This window comes from Pollachius pollachius, assembly GCF_949987615.1.
Source record: "Pollachius pollachius genome assembly, chromosome: 3".
NCBI lineage: Eukaryota > Metazoa > Chordata > Actinopteri > Gadiformes > Gadidae > Pollachius > Pollachius pollachius.
Genome location: NC_136936.1, coordinates 8,357,150 through 8,369,649, shown reverse-complemented (window position 1 = coordinate 8,369,649; position 12,500 = coordinate 8,357,150). Strand labels below are relative to the sequence as shown.

At 48.1% G+C, this 12,500-nt stretch overlaps 3 protein-coding genes across 4 annotated transcripts in view; all 3 read left to right on the top strand.

Moving 5' to 3' along the window:
• The window catches only part of LOC307073383 (transmembrane 4 L6 family member 5), a 2,882-nt gene extending 2,861 nt beyond the window's left edge, over nt 1–21 (top strand). For both annotated transcript variants that reach the window (XM_079733178.1, XM_079733177.1), the window contains exon 6: nt 1–21. This exon is cut by the window's left edge and continues 193 nt beyond it. The gene's annotated coding sequence lies outside the window, so the exon portion shown is untranslated.
• A 4,756-nt stretch (nt 22–4,777) lies between these two features.
• Nucleotides 4,778–5,749, top strand: LOC307073380 (P2Y purinoceptor 14; the record flags this gene model as incomplete). The annotated part of the gene is made up of 1 exon (XM_079733174.1): nt 4,778–5,749. The coding sequence occupies one exon, from the start codon at nt 4,778–4,780 to the stop codon at nt 5,747–5,749; it is 972 nt and encodes a 323-aa protein (XP_079589300.1).
• A 1,204-nt stretch (nt 5,750–6,953) lies between these two features.
• The window catches only part of shkbp1 (SH3KBP1 binding protein 1), an 8,274-nt gene continuing 2,727 nt past the window's right edge, over nt 6,954–12,500 (top strand). The window contains exons 1-13 of the mRNA XM_079733167.1: nt 6,954–7,161; nt 7,836–7,889; nt 7,989–8,034; nt 8,134–8,266; nt 8,771–8,851; nt 9,198–9,365; nt 9,453–9,543; nt 9,646–9,836; nt 10,130–10,245; nt 10,429–10,516; nt 10,908–11,024; nt 11,117–11,287; nt 11,932–12,087. Of these exons, the coding sequence (XP_079589293.1) occupies nt 7,115–7,161; nt 7,836–7,889; nt 7,989–8,034; nt 8,134–8,266; nt 8,771–8,851; nt 9,198–9,365; nt 9,453–9,543; nt 9,646–9,836; nt 10,130–10,245; nt 10,429–10,516; nt 10,908–11,024; nt 11,117–11,287; nt 11,932–12,087 (1,459 nt within the window). The 5' untranslated portion in view covers nt 6,954–7,114. The remainder of the gene's footprint in view (nt 7,162–7,835; nt 7,890–7,988; nt 8,035–8,133; nt 8,267–8,770; nt 8,852–9,197; nt 9,366–9,452; nt 9,544–9,645; nt 9,837–10,129; nt 10,246–10,428; nt 10,517–10,907; nt 11,025–11,116; nt 11,288–11,931; nt 12,088–12,500) is intronic.

Sequence of the window (12,500 nt, the reverse complement as noted above, 5' to 3'; positions counted from 1 at the left end):
ACCCTATTAAAAAACACCTGAACTGGACAATTTCTGAAGAATAAAAGGCTTCCATCTATGACACATTCCATCCGAAAACTCAATATATCTTTTATTGTGACTATTACGAAGTCTTGAATCAGGACGTCATTCAGACGCGTCTACATTTTCTGAAGACAGTTAGACCTATAGGTATAGCTGCTATTTTAGCCACAACTAAAGCTAACTGCAGATACATCTATTGAAGTGAAGCTACAACTACAGCTAACTGCAGCTACAACTTCAGCTAACTGCGGCAACTGCTATAGCTAACATCAGCTGCTAGTATAGCCAACAACGGTGTCGTGACTTATTTTGCGGTTAATCAAAATATTCACGGTCTTTCGGGATTGTGGCTTTTTAGACACGCTCGCTCCTTTTGATTCCAAAAATAAAAGTCGGGGATCGTCCGTTAGCTTTACGGTATTTATTTCACCAAAAAAAGGATGAAGGATCAACATAAACCTTTTCTAACATACATATCAAAGGGGCTGTCACTGAGCGGTTAAAAAACTGTACCGCTTCCGGTCTACCTATTCACCTGTGGCTCCCAAAACCATCTTGCATATTAATAAATAAATCAAACATTATATCAAACCAAACAATGGCTCTAACAAACGGCTACAATTATAGCTAATTACAGCTACATCTAAAGCTAAAGACAGTTGCTTCAATAGCTAACTACAGATAGCACTAAAGCTTACAACAGCTGCAACTAAAACAAATGCAGGTTCTACTATAGCAAACTACAGCCACTATAGTTCCATAGTTGCAGGTTTTAAGTTATGTTGATGATTGATAACTAGGTTCCTTAGAGAATAATATATCATACAGGCAGGCAAACAGGTAGACAGACAGGTTCACAGACAGACAGACAGACAGACAGACAATGTTTAAAATCGGTCTAATAATACATGAACATGTGTATATAATGATATTATAATAATGTCTCCCTGGTCCTGATGTTTCCTGTTCCGGTCTGGGCTTTGATCCAGCCACGCTCCACACACACCAGCTTTCACACGTACACCCCACCTGTGTGTTTGTGTGTGTGTGTGTGTGTGTGTGTGTGTGTATCTGAGTGTCTGTGAGTGTGTGTTTTTGATGAAGATGGAGGAGGATGGGGATGACCTCCTCCTGCTGTCCATTTCTCTCCTGCTGATTTCCTCTTCCTGTGATTCTCTCTCGCCCCAGCTTCTCTATCGGACGACTCACCCCCGCACTGAGTGGGATTAAGAGAGAGAGAGAGAGAGAGAGAGAGAGAGAGAGAGAGAGAGAGAGAGAGAGAGAGAGAGAGAGAGAGAGAGAGAAGCCTAGCGATATTATCTCTCTCAATGTCTCTGTGGCAGAGAGAATATCCTTTGAGTCTTACCCATCCAGACCATCTTCATGAAGAACGACTTCCAGAACAAGTAGGCCTACTAAAACTTAACTTTACAATATTATATAAAATGTATAGTTTTAACTTTATAAAGTGATGTTTAACTTATATTAAATATCACTTTATGTAAACACTGATTGATAAACCTATATGAGAGCCGAGAGAGAGACAGAGACAGAGAAAGCGAGAGCGAGAGAGAGAAGCCTAGCGATATTATCTCTCTCAATGTCTCTGTGGCAGAGAGAATATCTTGTGAGTCTTACCCGTCCAGACCATCTTCATGAAGAACGACATCCAGAACAAGTAGGCCTACTAAAACTTAACTTTACAATATTATATAAAATGTATATTGTTTTAACTTTATAAAGAGATGTTTAACTTATATTATTAAATATAACTTTATGTAAACACTGATTGATAAACCTATATTGAGAGAGCCGAGAGAGAGACAGAGACAGACAGAGAGAGAGAGAGATAAGATAGTGTAATGGGTTCGAATGAGCGCCAGCAGGCAGAGTTGTCGTCCCTCAGCGGGAGATCGTTTTATTGTCTTTTGACGGAGAACACAAATACTCGAACTATAACGAAGGTCCTCCCAGAGTCGTCCCTTCGTGGGTTCTCGGTATGCTCCACTCGCTCTGGATCTCTGGGGTCCGTTCGCTCCTGGTTTTTCCTCCCCACTACAACACAAAGCAGGCACATAAGTACACACTCCCTGATTGGCCTGAGTGCGGACACCTGCTCGCAATCAGGTCCAATCCCCCCAGCCAATCCGGTGCGCTCCCAACCTGCCCATACTCCCCCTGCAGGCCAGACGTCGCACGTCCCCCCACACACCCCCACCGCCCGACACAGGCCGGCGTCACATCCGGCCGCCAACTCACTCCCCCCCCCCCCCCCACAGCAGGAGAGGAAGTCCTTCACTCTCTTACGGGTGAAGTCGGTCAAGGGGCTGGCCAGGTCCGAGAAGTGCGGCATGAACTGCCGGTAGTACCCTGCCAGCCCCAAGAACCGTCTCACCTCCTTGGTCCTGGGCCGAGGTGAGGCGGCCACCGCCGTGGTCTTAGCGACCTGTGCCCCCCCCCCCCAGGTGGTACTCCAGATACTCGATCTCCCTTCGCCCGATCACGCACTCCTTCGGGTTGGCCGTGAGCCCCGCCCGTCTCAGCGACCGAAGGACGGCCGCCACCTGCCGCACGTGCTGCTCCCACGTTCCACTATAGATGACAATGTCATCAATGTAGGCAGCAGCATACGCGGCGTGGGGCCGTAACACCCGGTCCATCAGTCGCTGAAACGTGGCCGGGGCCCCGAACAACCCGAACGGAAGTATCTTGAATTGTTATAGACCGAGCGGAGTGGAGAAGGCCGTTTTTTCCCGGGCTGCTGGAGACAGCGGAATCTGCCAGTAGCTCTTCGTGCAGTCCAGAGTCGTGTAATAGGTGGCCATGCCAAGCCGGTCCACAAGCTCGTCGATCCGAGGCATTGGGTAGGCATCGAACTTCGAGACCGCTGTTCACCCTACGAGAGTCCGCGCAGAACCGGCTTCCCCACAAGCACGACAGGACTGCACCAGTCGCTGTGAGACTCCTCGACCATTCCCAACTCTAACATGGTTGCTAATTTGCGCCGCACCACATCTTGTTTGTGGACGGGCAGCCTGTAGGGACGTGTCCGCACCGTTAACCCGGGCTGCGTCTCGATGTCGTGAGTAATTAACGGAGTGCGACCGGGCAGGGGCGAAAAGACGTCGGCGAACCGGAGTTGCGGGCCGGCAACGTCCCGCGCCTGACTCCTCGAGAGGGTCTCGCCCCGACCTACCGGAGGGATGGGACCTGGGCCCGGGACTTCCGGCCCGAGCTCTTCTCTCTCCGGCAGCGTCGACGCAAACGCGACAGGGACCACATCGTTCCACCTATTTAGGTGAAACGATGTTTGTTTTCGCCCCTGTCTGAACGTGCTACCTCGTAATCCACGAAGGGCCCTTGCCACTTCACGAGTAATTTGGTGCTAGAGTAGGGCAGCAGTACCAGGACCTTGTCCCCCGGGTTGAGATCGCGTAATCTAGTCACTCTGTCGTACAGGCGTCTCTGACTCTCCTGGGCTCGGTGCAAGTGCTCACATGACAATACCCCTAGTGAGTGAAGCTTTGCACGCAAGTCCATGTTTTTGCTGTCACTGGACCCCTCCTCCCAGTTTTCTTTAATGAGGTCCAGGACGCCCCAGGGCTTGCACCCATAAAGTAACTCAAATGGGGAAAACCCTGTGGAAGCCTGGGGCTTCCCGTACTGCAAACAACAGAGGGTCTAGCCATTGATGCCAATTTCGAGCATCCTCGTGTACGAACTTACGGATCATGGACTTTAACGTCCGGTTAAACCTCACACAATCCGTCCGTGGAAGGGTGATAGACGCTTGTGCGAATGGCCTTGACCTTCAACAACCCGTAAAGTTCCCTAATCGTGCTTGACATGAAATTGGTGCCCTGGTCAGTGAGAATCTCTTTCGGGATTCCCACCCGCGATATGACATGAAACAACGCCTGCCCAACACTCTTCGCGGAGATGTTGCGCAACAGAATTGCTTCCGGGTATGGGGTTGCGTAGTCAATCAGGACTAACACAAATCGATACCCGTGTGAGCGCGGGCAGGCAGAGTTGTCGTCCCTCAGCGGGAGATCGTTTTATTGTCTTTTGACGGAGAACACAAATACTCGAACTATAACGAAGGTCCTCCCAGAGTCGTCCCTTCGTGGGTTCTCTGCATGCTCCACTCGCTCTGGATCTCTGGGGTCCGTTCGCTCCTGGTTTTTACTCCCCACTACAACACAAAGCAGGCACATAAGTACACACTCCCTGATTGGCCTGATTGCGGACCGGTGCGCTCCCAACCTGCCCATACTCCCCCTGCAGGCCAGACGTCGCACGTCCCCCCACAGATAGATATTTTATTTTTTTATACCTTTGTCTTATAAGATAAAAGCAAAAGTTGACAATGCATCTAATTCCACCTAATGTAAAAGATATATATATTTACATTACCAAAACAACCACACATTTAATTAAAATAAAAAATGTAAATGATAAAAAAATATATTGCAACAGCAAAATATATATTCAGTGAAAGGTATCTTATAATAAGTACTCATCTAATAATAACATGCTAGTTACATGCTAACAGCATGATAACAAAATGGTAACAACATGATATACATATGCTAACAACATGCTAGTCACATACTAACAACATGCTAGTCACATACTAACAACATGCTAGTCACACTAACAACATGCTAGTGGCATGCTATTAACTTGGTTCCTTGGTCTTCCAGGAGTTCAACCAGCAACTCTGTTACTAAATGTGTTTCTCTCCCCAGACATGGAGCACCTTAACTCCTCCCATTTACCGACCAGGCCGTCAGAGCTGAGCAGCTGCTTCACCCACCAGGTGCTCCCGGCCCTCTACCTGCTGGTGTGTCTGGTGGGCGTGGTCCTCAACGTCCCGGCCGCCTGGCTCCTCCTGCGCGTGCCCAGCGAACGCCCCCTGGTGGTGTACCTGAAGAACATGGTGGGGGCCGACCTGCTCCTCCTCTCCACCATCCCCCTCAAGGTGGGGGCGGAGCTCAGGATGGGGGGGCGGGGCCTGCAGGTGGCCGTGTGTCGCTACAGCGCCGTCCTCTTCTACTCCTCCATGTACGTGGGCATCGTGTTCATGGGCCTCATCAGCCTGGACCGCTACGTCACCATCACCCGGCGCACCTCCCCCTCATCGCTCCTGCACAGGGTGGGCGTGGCCCGCCTCCTGGCGCTGGTCACATGGTGTCTCCTGCTCCTCAGCGTGCTGCCCAACGTCCTCCTGACCAGCCGCTCCCCCCTCCCCAACTCCTCCGCCTCCTGCATGGAGCTGAAGACGCCCCTGGGCCTGCAGTGGCACCGCGCCTCCACCCTGAGCAGCGTGGCGCTGTTCTGGGCCACGCTGCTCCTCCTCTGCTCCTGCTACGCCTCCATCGCCCGCCGCGTCTTCCGCTCCTCCCGCCGCGAGCGCGGGGGGGGTCCGTGCCGGCGCTCGGGCCGCAGCATCGTTGTCCTGCTCCTGGTGTTCCTGCTGTGTTTCGTGCCCTACCACGCCTGCAGGGTGCCCTACACGCTGAGCCAGACGGCCGGGGCCGGCTTCAGCCAGCACACGCGCTACGTCCTCTTCCAGCTGAAGGAGGCCACGCTCCTGCTGTCCTCCGTCAACGTCTGCCTGGACCCCCTCATCTACTTCTTCATGTGCAGGAGCTTCAGGGAGTCACTGCTGAGGAAGATGGCTGGAGGAGGTCAGAGGAGGAGAGCAGGGGAGAGGAGGTGAGAGGAGGAGAGGAGAGGCAAGGAGAGGAGGTGAGAGGAGGAGAGGAGATGCAAGGATAGGAGAGGAGGGGAGAGGAAAGGAGGAGGAGATGAGAAGAGAAGAGAGAAGACAAGGAGAGGAGAAGATAGGAACATTTTTTTTATTTATCTTCTATGTGATTAATGAAGTACAATAAATTTCTACAAACATTTCTTCAACATATGGTTGGTTCTCTGTGTGATGTTTGTTCTACATGAATGCTGTTGAAGTTATCAGTAAAATAAGTGTGCGCGTGTATGATCTAGATTGATCTTCTTTCTGATGCATATAATTTGTGTAAGGCTATATGTTCTACTTACTGTTTCATAAATAGCTGGACAGGGTTACACTTATAAACGACATAAACTTTTATGTACATTATTGTTGAATTAACTTTATCATAGACAGCTGCTCAGAACATGCATATACAGACTAAATATGTCCCAGCTAAAACACCTTGTGAAAATTCTTGTGAATTTCCCAAACTTATTTTATTTATTTATTTAGCGTTTAAATAAGTCTTGAGACGGAAAGAGTCAGAGAGGAAGACCAACTATGGCAAGAGGGTTTGAAGCATTTCCTGTCAACAGCGGCTTGTTGCACAAACTCTCCTTGAAGAGTGTCGGGTGGACCTCACAGGATGTTACCTCACTCCCAGCTTTATTTATGCTTTCATCATGCATTTCATCAACTGCAACAGATGTGTTGGGCTTCTGGATGCTTCATATGGGGTCAAATATAGCATAAATCAAGAAGCTACTAACATCTTATCTCATTGTTTGTGTGTGTGTGTGTGTGTGTGTGTGTGTGTGTGTTTGTGCTTGCGTGCATGTGTGTGTGTGTGTGTGTGTGTGTGTGCGAGTGTGTGCGTGCGTGCGTGCGTTTGTGATTATGTGTGCGTGCGCGTGTGTCCGTGTGCTTGTGTGTCTGAGTGTGCGTGCGCGTTGGTGTTTATGTGCAAGTGTGTGTGCTGAGCTCGTTATTTAAATATTTTGATATTCGTCAAGGTTAGGTTCAAGTTCTAAATTGTATATTTAGAACTATCTGTTTTCAACCCTTAACCCATGTGTGTGGTCCAGGTCAGATAAACGGACCACAGTGAAGTCCGGTCCGGTTCCGAACGAGAAATCCAGGCCATGTCTTGCGTCTCAGGTTTATCCCGGAAAAGGACTGCCGCTCCGCCGGAAGACTCTTCCAGATACTTAGCAGCTAGCAGTTAGCCCTATGCAAAAATGGATGAGAACATAGTAGCCTGTGAAATGTGTGTGTAATGTTTGTAGAGTTGTTCATGCTGAATGTGTTTAGACTTCAGTGTGTGTGTGTAGGTTAACGCTGTGTCACGCCATTATGTCGCGGAGCGGGGAGATAATCCACCTCAACGTCGGAGGGAAGAGGTGCGACTCTTTCACTATACTTGTATAATACCTTATTATTTATACAACATATAACAACAATTTATGTTTACTTATATACTATAAATATGACACCATCTTATAAAGGTTATGGTACAGACTTCATAAACACCTGGGTGAGACGAGAGTATGATTCATTAGTTCATTGGTGATGAAGAGTTTAGATATGAAGTGTGTTTTATACTAGTGACGAAGAGTGATAAAGAGTTAGTGAGGAGTGTGTTATACTAGTGAAGAGGAGTGTAAGTGATGAGTGTTCTATACTAGTGAAGTTTTTATTAAAGAAGAGTCTTAGTTAGTGATGCTTCATACAAGGGATGGAGACTGTTGGTGATGAAGACTGTTTGTTTAGTGAATTAGAGCGTTAAGTGATGAAGAGTGTTAGTATTGAAGAGTAACTTTACACTAGTGTAGAATGTTAGCGATTAGTGTTTTATATTAATGATGAAGAGTGTTTAGTGATGAAGAGCGTTTTAGTGATGAATGCTTTATACTAGTAATGACGTGTGTTTAGTGATGAAAGTGTTTAGTGACGAGTGTTTAGTACTAGCGATGTGTGATTCAAATGGTTCTATACTATTGAAGAAGAGTGTTTTGTACGACTGATAAATAGAGATAAGTGATGAGTGTTATTGATATATGTTTTATGTTTCCAGGTTCAGTTCTTCGCGGCAGACACTGACCTGGGTTCCAGACTCGTTCTTCTCCAGGTGTGTGTGTGTGTGTGTGTGTGTGTGTGTATGTGTGTGTGTGTGTGTGTGTGTGTGTGTGAGTGTGTGTGTATTAATGTCTTTTTTTTCTGTCATTAGTCTGCTGAGCGGGCGAATCTCCACCTTGAAAGATGAGACGGGAGCGGTAAGTAGTGTGTGTAAGCACTGTATCTGTGTGTACATTATGTTGATGGTGTGTGTTAACCCTGTGTGTGTGTGTGTGTGTGTGTGTGTGTGAGTGTAGATCTTCATTGACAGAGACCCTTCCCTCTTCGCTCCCATCCTCAACTTCCTGCGCACCAAAGAGCTCCACCCCCGCTCCATCAACGTACACATGCTCACGCACGAGGCCGAGTTCTACGGTATTACCCCACTTGGTGAGTTAGAGCTCTCTCCCTCCTGCTCTTTGTTAGACCCCTCTCTCTCTCCTGCTGTCTGTTAGAGCTCTCTCTCTCCTGCTGTCTGTTAGAGCTCTCTCCCTCCTGCTGTCTGTTAGAGCTCTCTCTCTCCTGCTGTCTGTAAGAGCTCTCTCCCTCCTGCTCTTTGTTAGAGCTCTCTCTCTCTCCTGCTGTCTGTTAGAGCTCTCTCCCTTCTGCTGTCTGTTAGAGCTCTCTCTCTCCTGCTGTCTGTTAGAGCTCTCTCCCTCCTGCTGTCTGTTAGAGCTCTCTCCCTCCTGCTGTCTGTTGGAGCTCTCTCTCTCCTGCTCTTTGTTAGAGCTCTCTCTCCTGCTGTCTGTTAGAGCTCTCTCTCCTGCTGTCAGAGTTCTCTGTCCTGCTGTTTGTTAAAGCTCGCTCTCTCATACTGATTGGGGGGTATGGTTTGTGGTGATGTTGGAGTGTGTTTGTTTTGTCATGATGTTTGGGTGCGTTTGTTTTTGTTAGTGCGTAAGCTGCAGCTGTGTGATGACCTGGACCGCTCCTCCTGTGGCAACGTGCTGTTCAACGGATACCTTCCCCCTCCAGGTAACCCTGCTTACAATATCAACACCAAAACACCCCCTCACACCTGGACACACCCTGGCTCGGAGTTTACATGCACACTGAGAACCTGCTTGTTGGTGCAGTCAGTCGTTTTCTTAGAGGATCATATTGGTATTTTAAGAAAACTTAAAAGACCAATATTGACTCATCATAGCATCAGCTCTGTCAATTGTAACTATTGTACCAGTCTCTGCTGGCTGCATCATTTGTCAGAATGTTGCCCACAAGCTCTGTACTAACTGACGTCCAACGTGCTATATTGTCATGATCACTCGTGTGTGTATGTGTGTGTGTGTCTGTGTCTGTGTGTCTGTGTCTGTGTGTATAGTGTACCCTGCCAAGAGGAGGAATCGTCACAGCGTAGCCGGGCCTCAGTACCCGGTCCGTGTGGCGCCGGCAGAGCGCGCACCGGTCCGACGAAGCAACACCATGCCCCCCCACCTGGGCGGGGGCGGACCCCTCGCCCACCGGCCCCCCGAGGACCGGGTCCCCGGGGGTCAGTGCAGACACACACGCAGCAAACTTCTGCCCAGGGGTTCATAAAGTAATGGTGTCTTATCATACCATATTTGTGTGTGCGCAGGCCAGGTGTCGGACCCGGGTATGGTGCGGATCATCTGTGGTCATCATAACTGGATCGCCGTAGCGTACGCCCAGTTCGTAGTCTGCTACAGGTACTGATCCCATCATCCACAATACTGATGATCGTATTGACCACCCCCTTCCAGGGTAAAGACATCTAATGGCCTCTCCTCCTCCCCCCCTCCCCCCCCCAGGGTGAAGGAGTCCACTGGCTGGCAGCAGGTCTTCACATCGCCCCGTCTGGACGGTGTGATCGACAGGGTGGCGCTCAACGCCAAGGTGATGGCTGGGTCGCTAGGCGACAACGACAAGATGGTGGCTGTCGCCTCGGGAACGGAGATCATCCTCTGGGCCATCTGCCCTGATGGCAATGGCAACGAGATCGGTGAGAGGGGACTAAGATCTAGTTAAGTCAGGACTGTGAGATCAGGTTAGAACGGGTTGGACCAGGTTAGATCAGGACTGTGAGATCAGGTTATATCAGGACTGTTAGATCAGTAAGGGATGATTGATTTTCGGATTGCTATCAACATAAAATGGAATGTCCTTGTGGTTATTGATTAATCGTTTAAAGAGACAATATCTAACCATTTTTGTTTGAGATGTGCTCTAAAACACACTCTTTCTTGTAGTAGTTAACTTTGAGGATGAAACGTTCTGTAATCTGGTTCTCCTCAGGCGTGTTCAGCCTCAACGTGCCGGTGGAGGCCCTCTTCTTTGTTGGTAACCAGCTGATTGCTACCAGTCACACGGGGAAGGTGGGAGTGTGGAATGCAGTCACCAAACACTGGCAGGTGAGTCAAACCATGCCCCCCCGTGATGCTCCGGACACGCCCACAACAACCAAGTGGCAGAAAAAATTTACCCAGAACATCAGCATTTCGAAAAACAATACAAAACTACCAAGCCCTTCGCCATATTTTGTGTTGTCACAACGTCAACGTGGGCTATGGTAACCAGGGGCGATGTGTTTTCAGAATCAGGACGTGGTTCCCATCAACAGCTGTGATACGGCCGGCTCCTTCCTTATCCTCGGCTGCAACAACGGATCCATTTACTACATAGGTGGGGTTCATGGTCTAAACATCTACTACATAGGTGGGGTTCATGGTCTAAACATCTTAGGATCATGTTTGCAAAAAATTGAACATACTTATTTCGGAAATTCGGCCAGGAACCAGTTAACAGAAAATTAGGCCGATTTTCCACTGTTTAATATAGACTGACAAATGGTTTGATTTTTTTAACAAATAAAAACTGAAAGCCATGATCCTGGTACATTGGTGAGACTCGGAGCTTGTCTCACCACAACCAACTCTATTGTCTTACCACCAATACCTACCTCATCACCACTACCTGCCTGTCTCACCACCAGTACCTGTCTCACTGGCAGTACCTGTTTCATCACTAGTACCTGTCTCTCCACTACCTTTCTGTCTTTCCACCGTGTGCACAGATGTCCAGAAGTTTCCTCTCAGGATGAAAGACAACGACCTCCTGGTGACGGAGCTGTACAGAGACCCCACTGAAGACGCCATTACTGCCCTCAGCGTTTACCTCACCCCCAAGACCAGTAATACTGCTTTTATACTACTATACTGCACAAGCACTAGTAAAGTATTGGTAAACCTGGTGAGTAACTCCTAGCATGTGTTCCCCCACCAGGTGACAGTGGCAACTGGATAGAGATCGCCTATGGGACCAGCTCTGGAGCTGTGAGAGTCATAGTGCAGCACCCAGAGACGGTGGGCTCCGGACCCCAGCTGTTCCAGACCTTCTCTGTTCACCGCAGCCCAGTCACCAAGATCATGCTGTCAGAAAAGCATCTCATCTCAGGTATCCACATACCTACCTTGACCCACGTTAATGCACCTAAACACACATCGGGACACCTGACCACCTTCAGAAACCTGACTACCTTGAGACACCTGATTACACGTACACCTGACCACACCGTACACTTGAACACACCTTGATACCTCTAAACCCAACGTATACCTGAACACACCTTGATACCTCTGAACACACCTTGATACCCCTGAACACACTGTATACCTGAACACACCTTGATACCCCTGAACACACCTTGATACCCCTGAACACACTGTATACCTGAACACACCTTGATACCCCTGAACACACCTTGATACCCCTGAACACACCGTATACCTGAACACACCTTGGTACCCCTGAACACACCTTGATACCCCTGAACACACCGTATACCTGAACAGACCTTGATGCACCTGAACACACCTTGATACCCCTGAACACACCGTATACCTGAACAGACCTTGATGCACCTGAACACACCTTGATGCACCTGAACACACCTTGATGCACCTGAGCACACCTTGATGCACCTGGCCCCTCCTTCATACACCTGACCACACCTTCATAGACCTACAAAACCCACCTTCAAAGTAAAGTAAATATCTACTTATTAAACACGTGTGCGCGTTTATGTGTGTGTGTGTCAGTGTGCGCAGACAACAACCATGTGCGTACCTGGACGGTGACGCGGTTCCGCGGGATGATCTCCACCCAGCCGGGCTCCACCCCCCTCACCTCCTTCAAGGTCCTCTCCCTGGACGGCACAGACGGCCACGGGGGCTGCAGTGCTGGCACTGACATCGGTGTGTGGGAATATCTACCTGATTTATATATGTGTGTATGTAGATAAAGATATATTGATATATATGTGTGTGTATATAGATATAGATATATTGATAAATATATGTGTGTATATAGATATATTGATATATATGTGTGTGTATATAGATATAGATATATTGATAAAAATGTGTGTGTGTATGTAGATATAGATATATTGATATATATGTGTGTGTGTATATAGATATAGATATATTGATATATATGTGTGTAGATATAGATATAGATATATTGATGTATGTGTGTGTGGGTATATAGATATATTGATGTATATGTGTGTGTGTGGGTATATGAATATATTGATGTATGTGTATATAGATATAGATATATTGACATATGTGTGTGTGTATATAGATATATTTATATTTATGTGTGT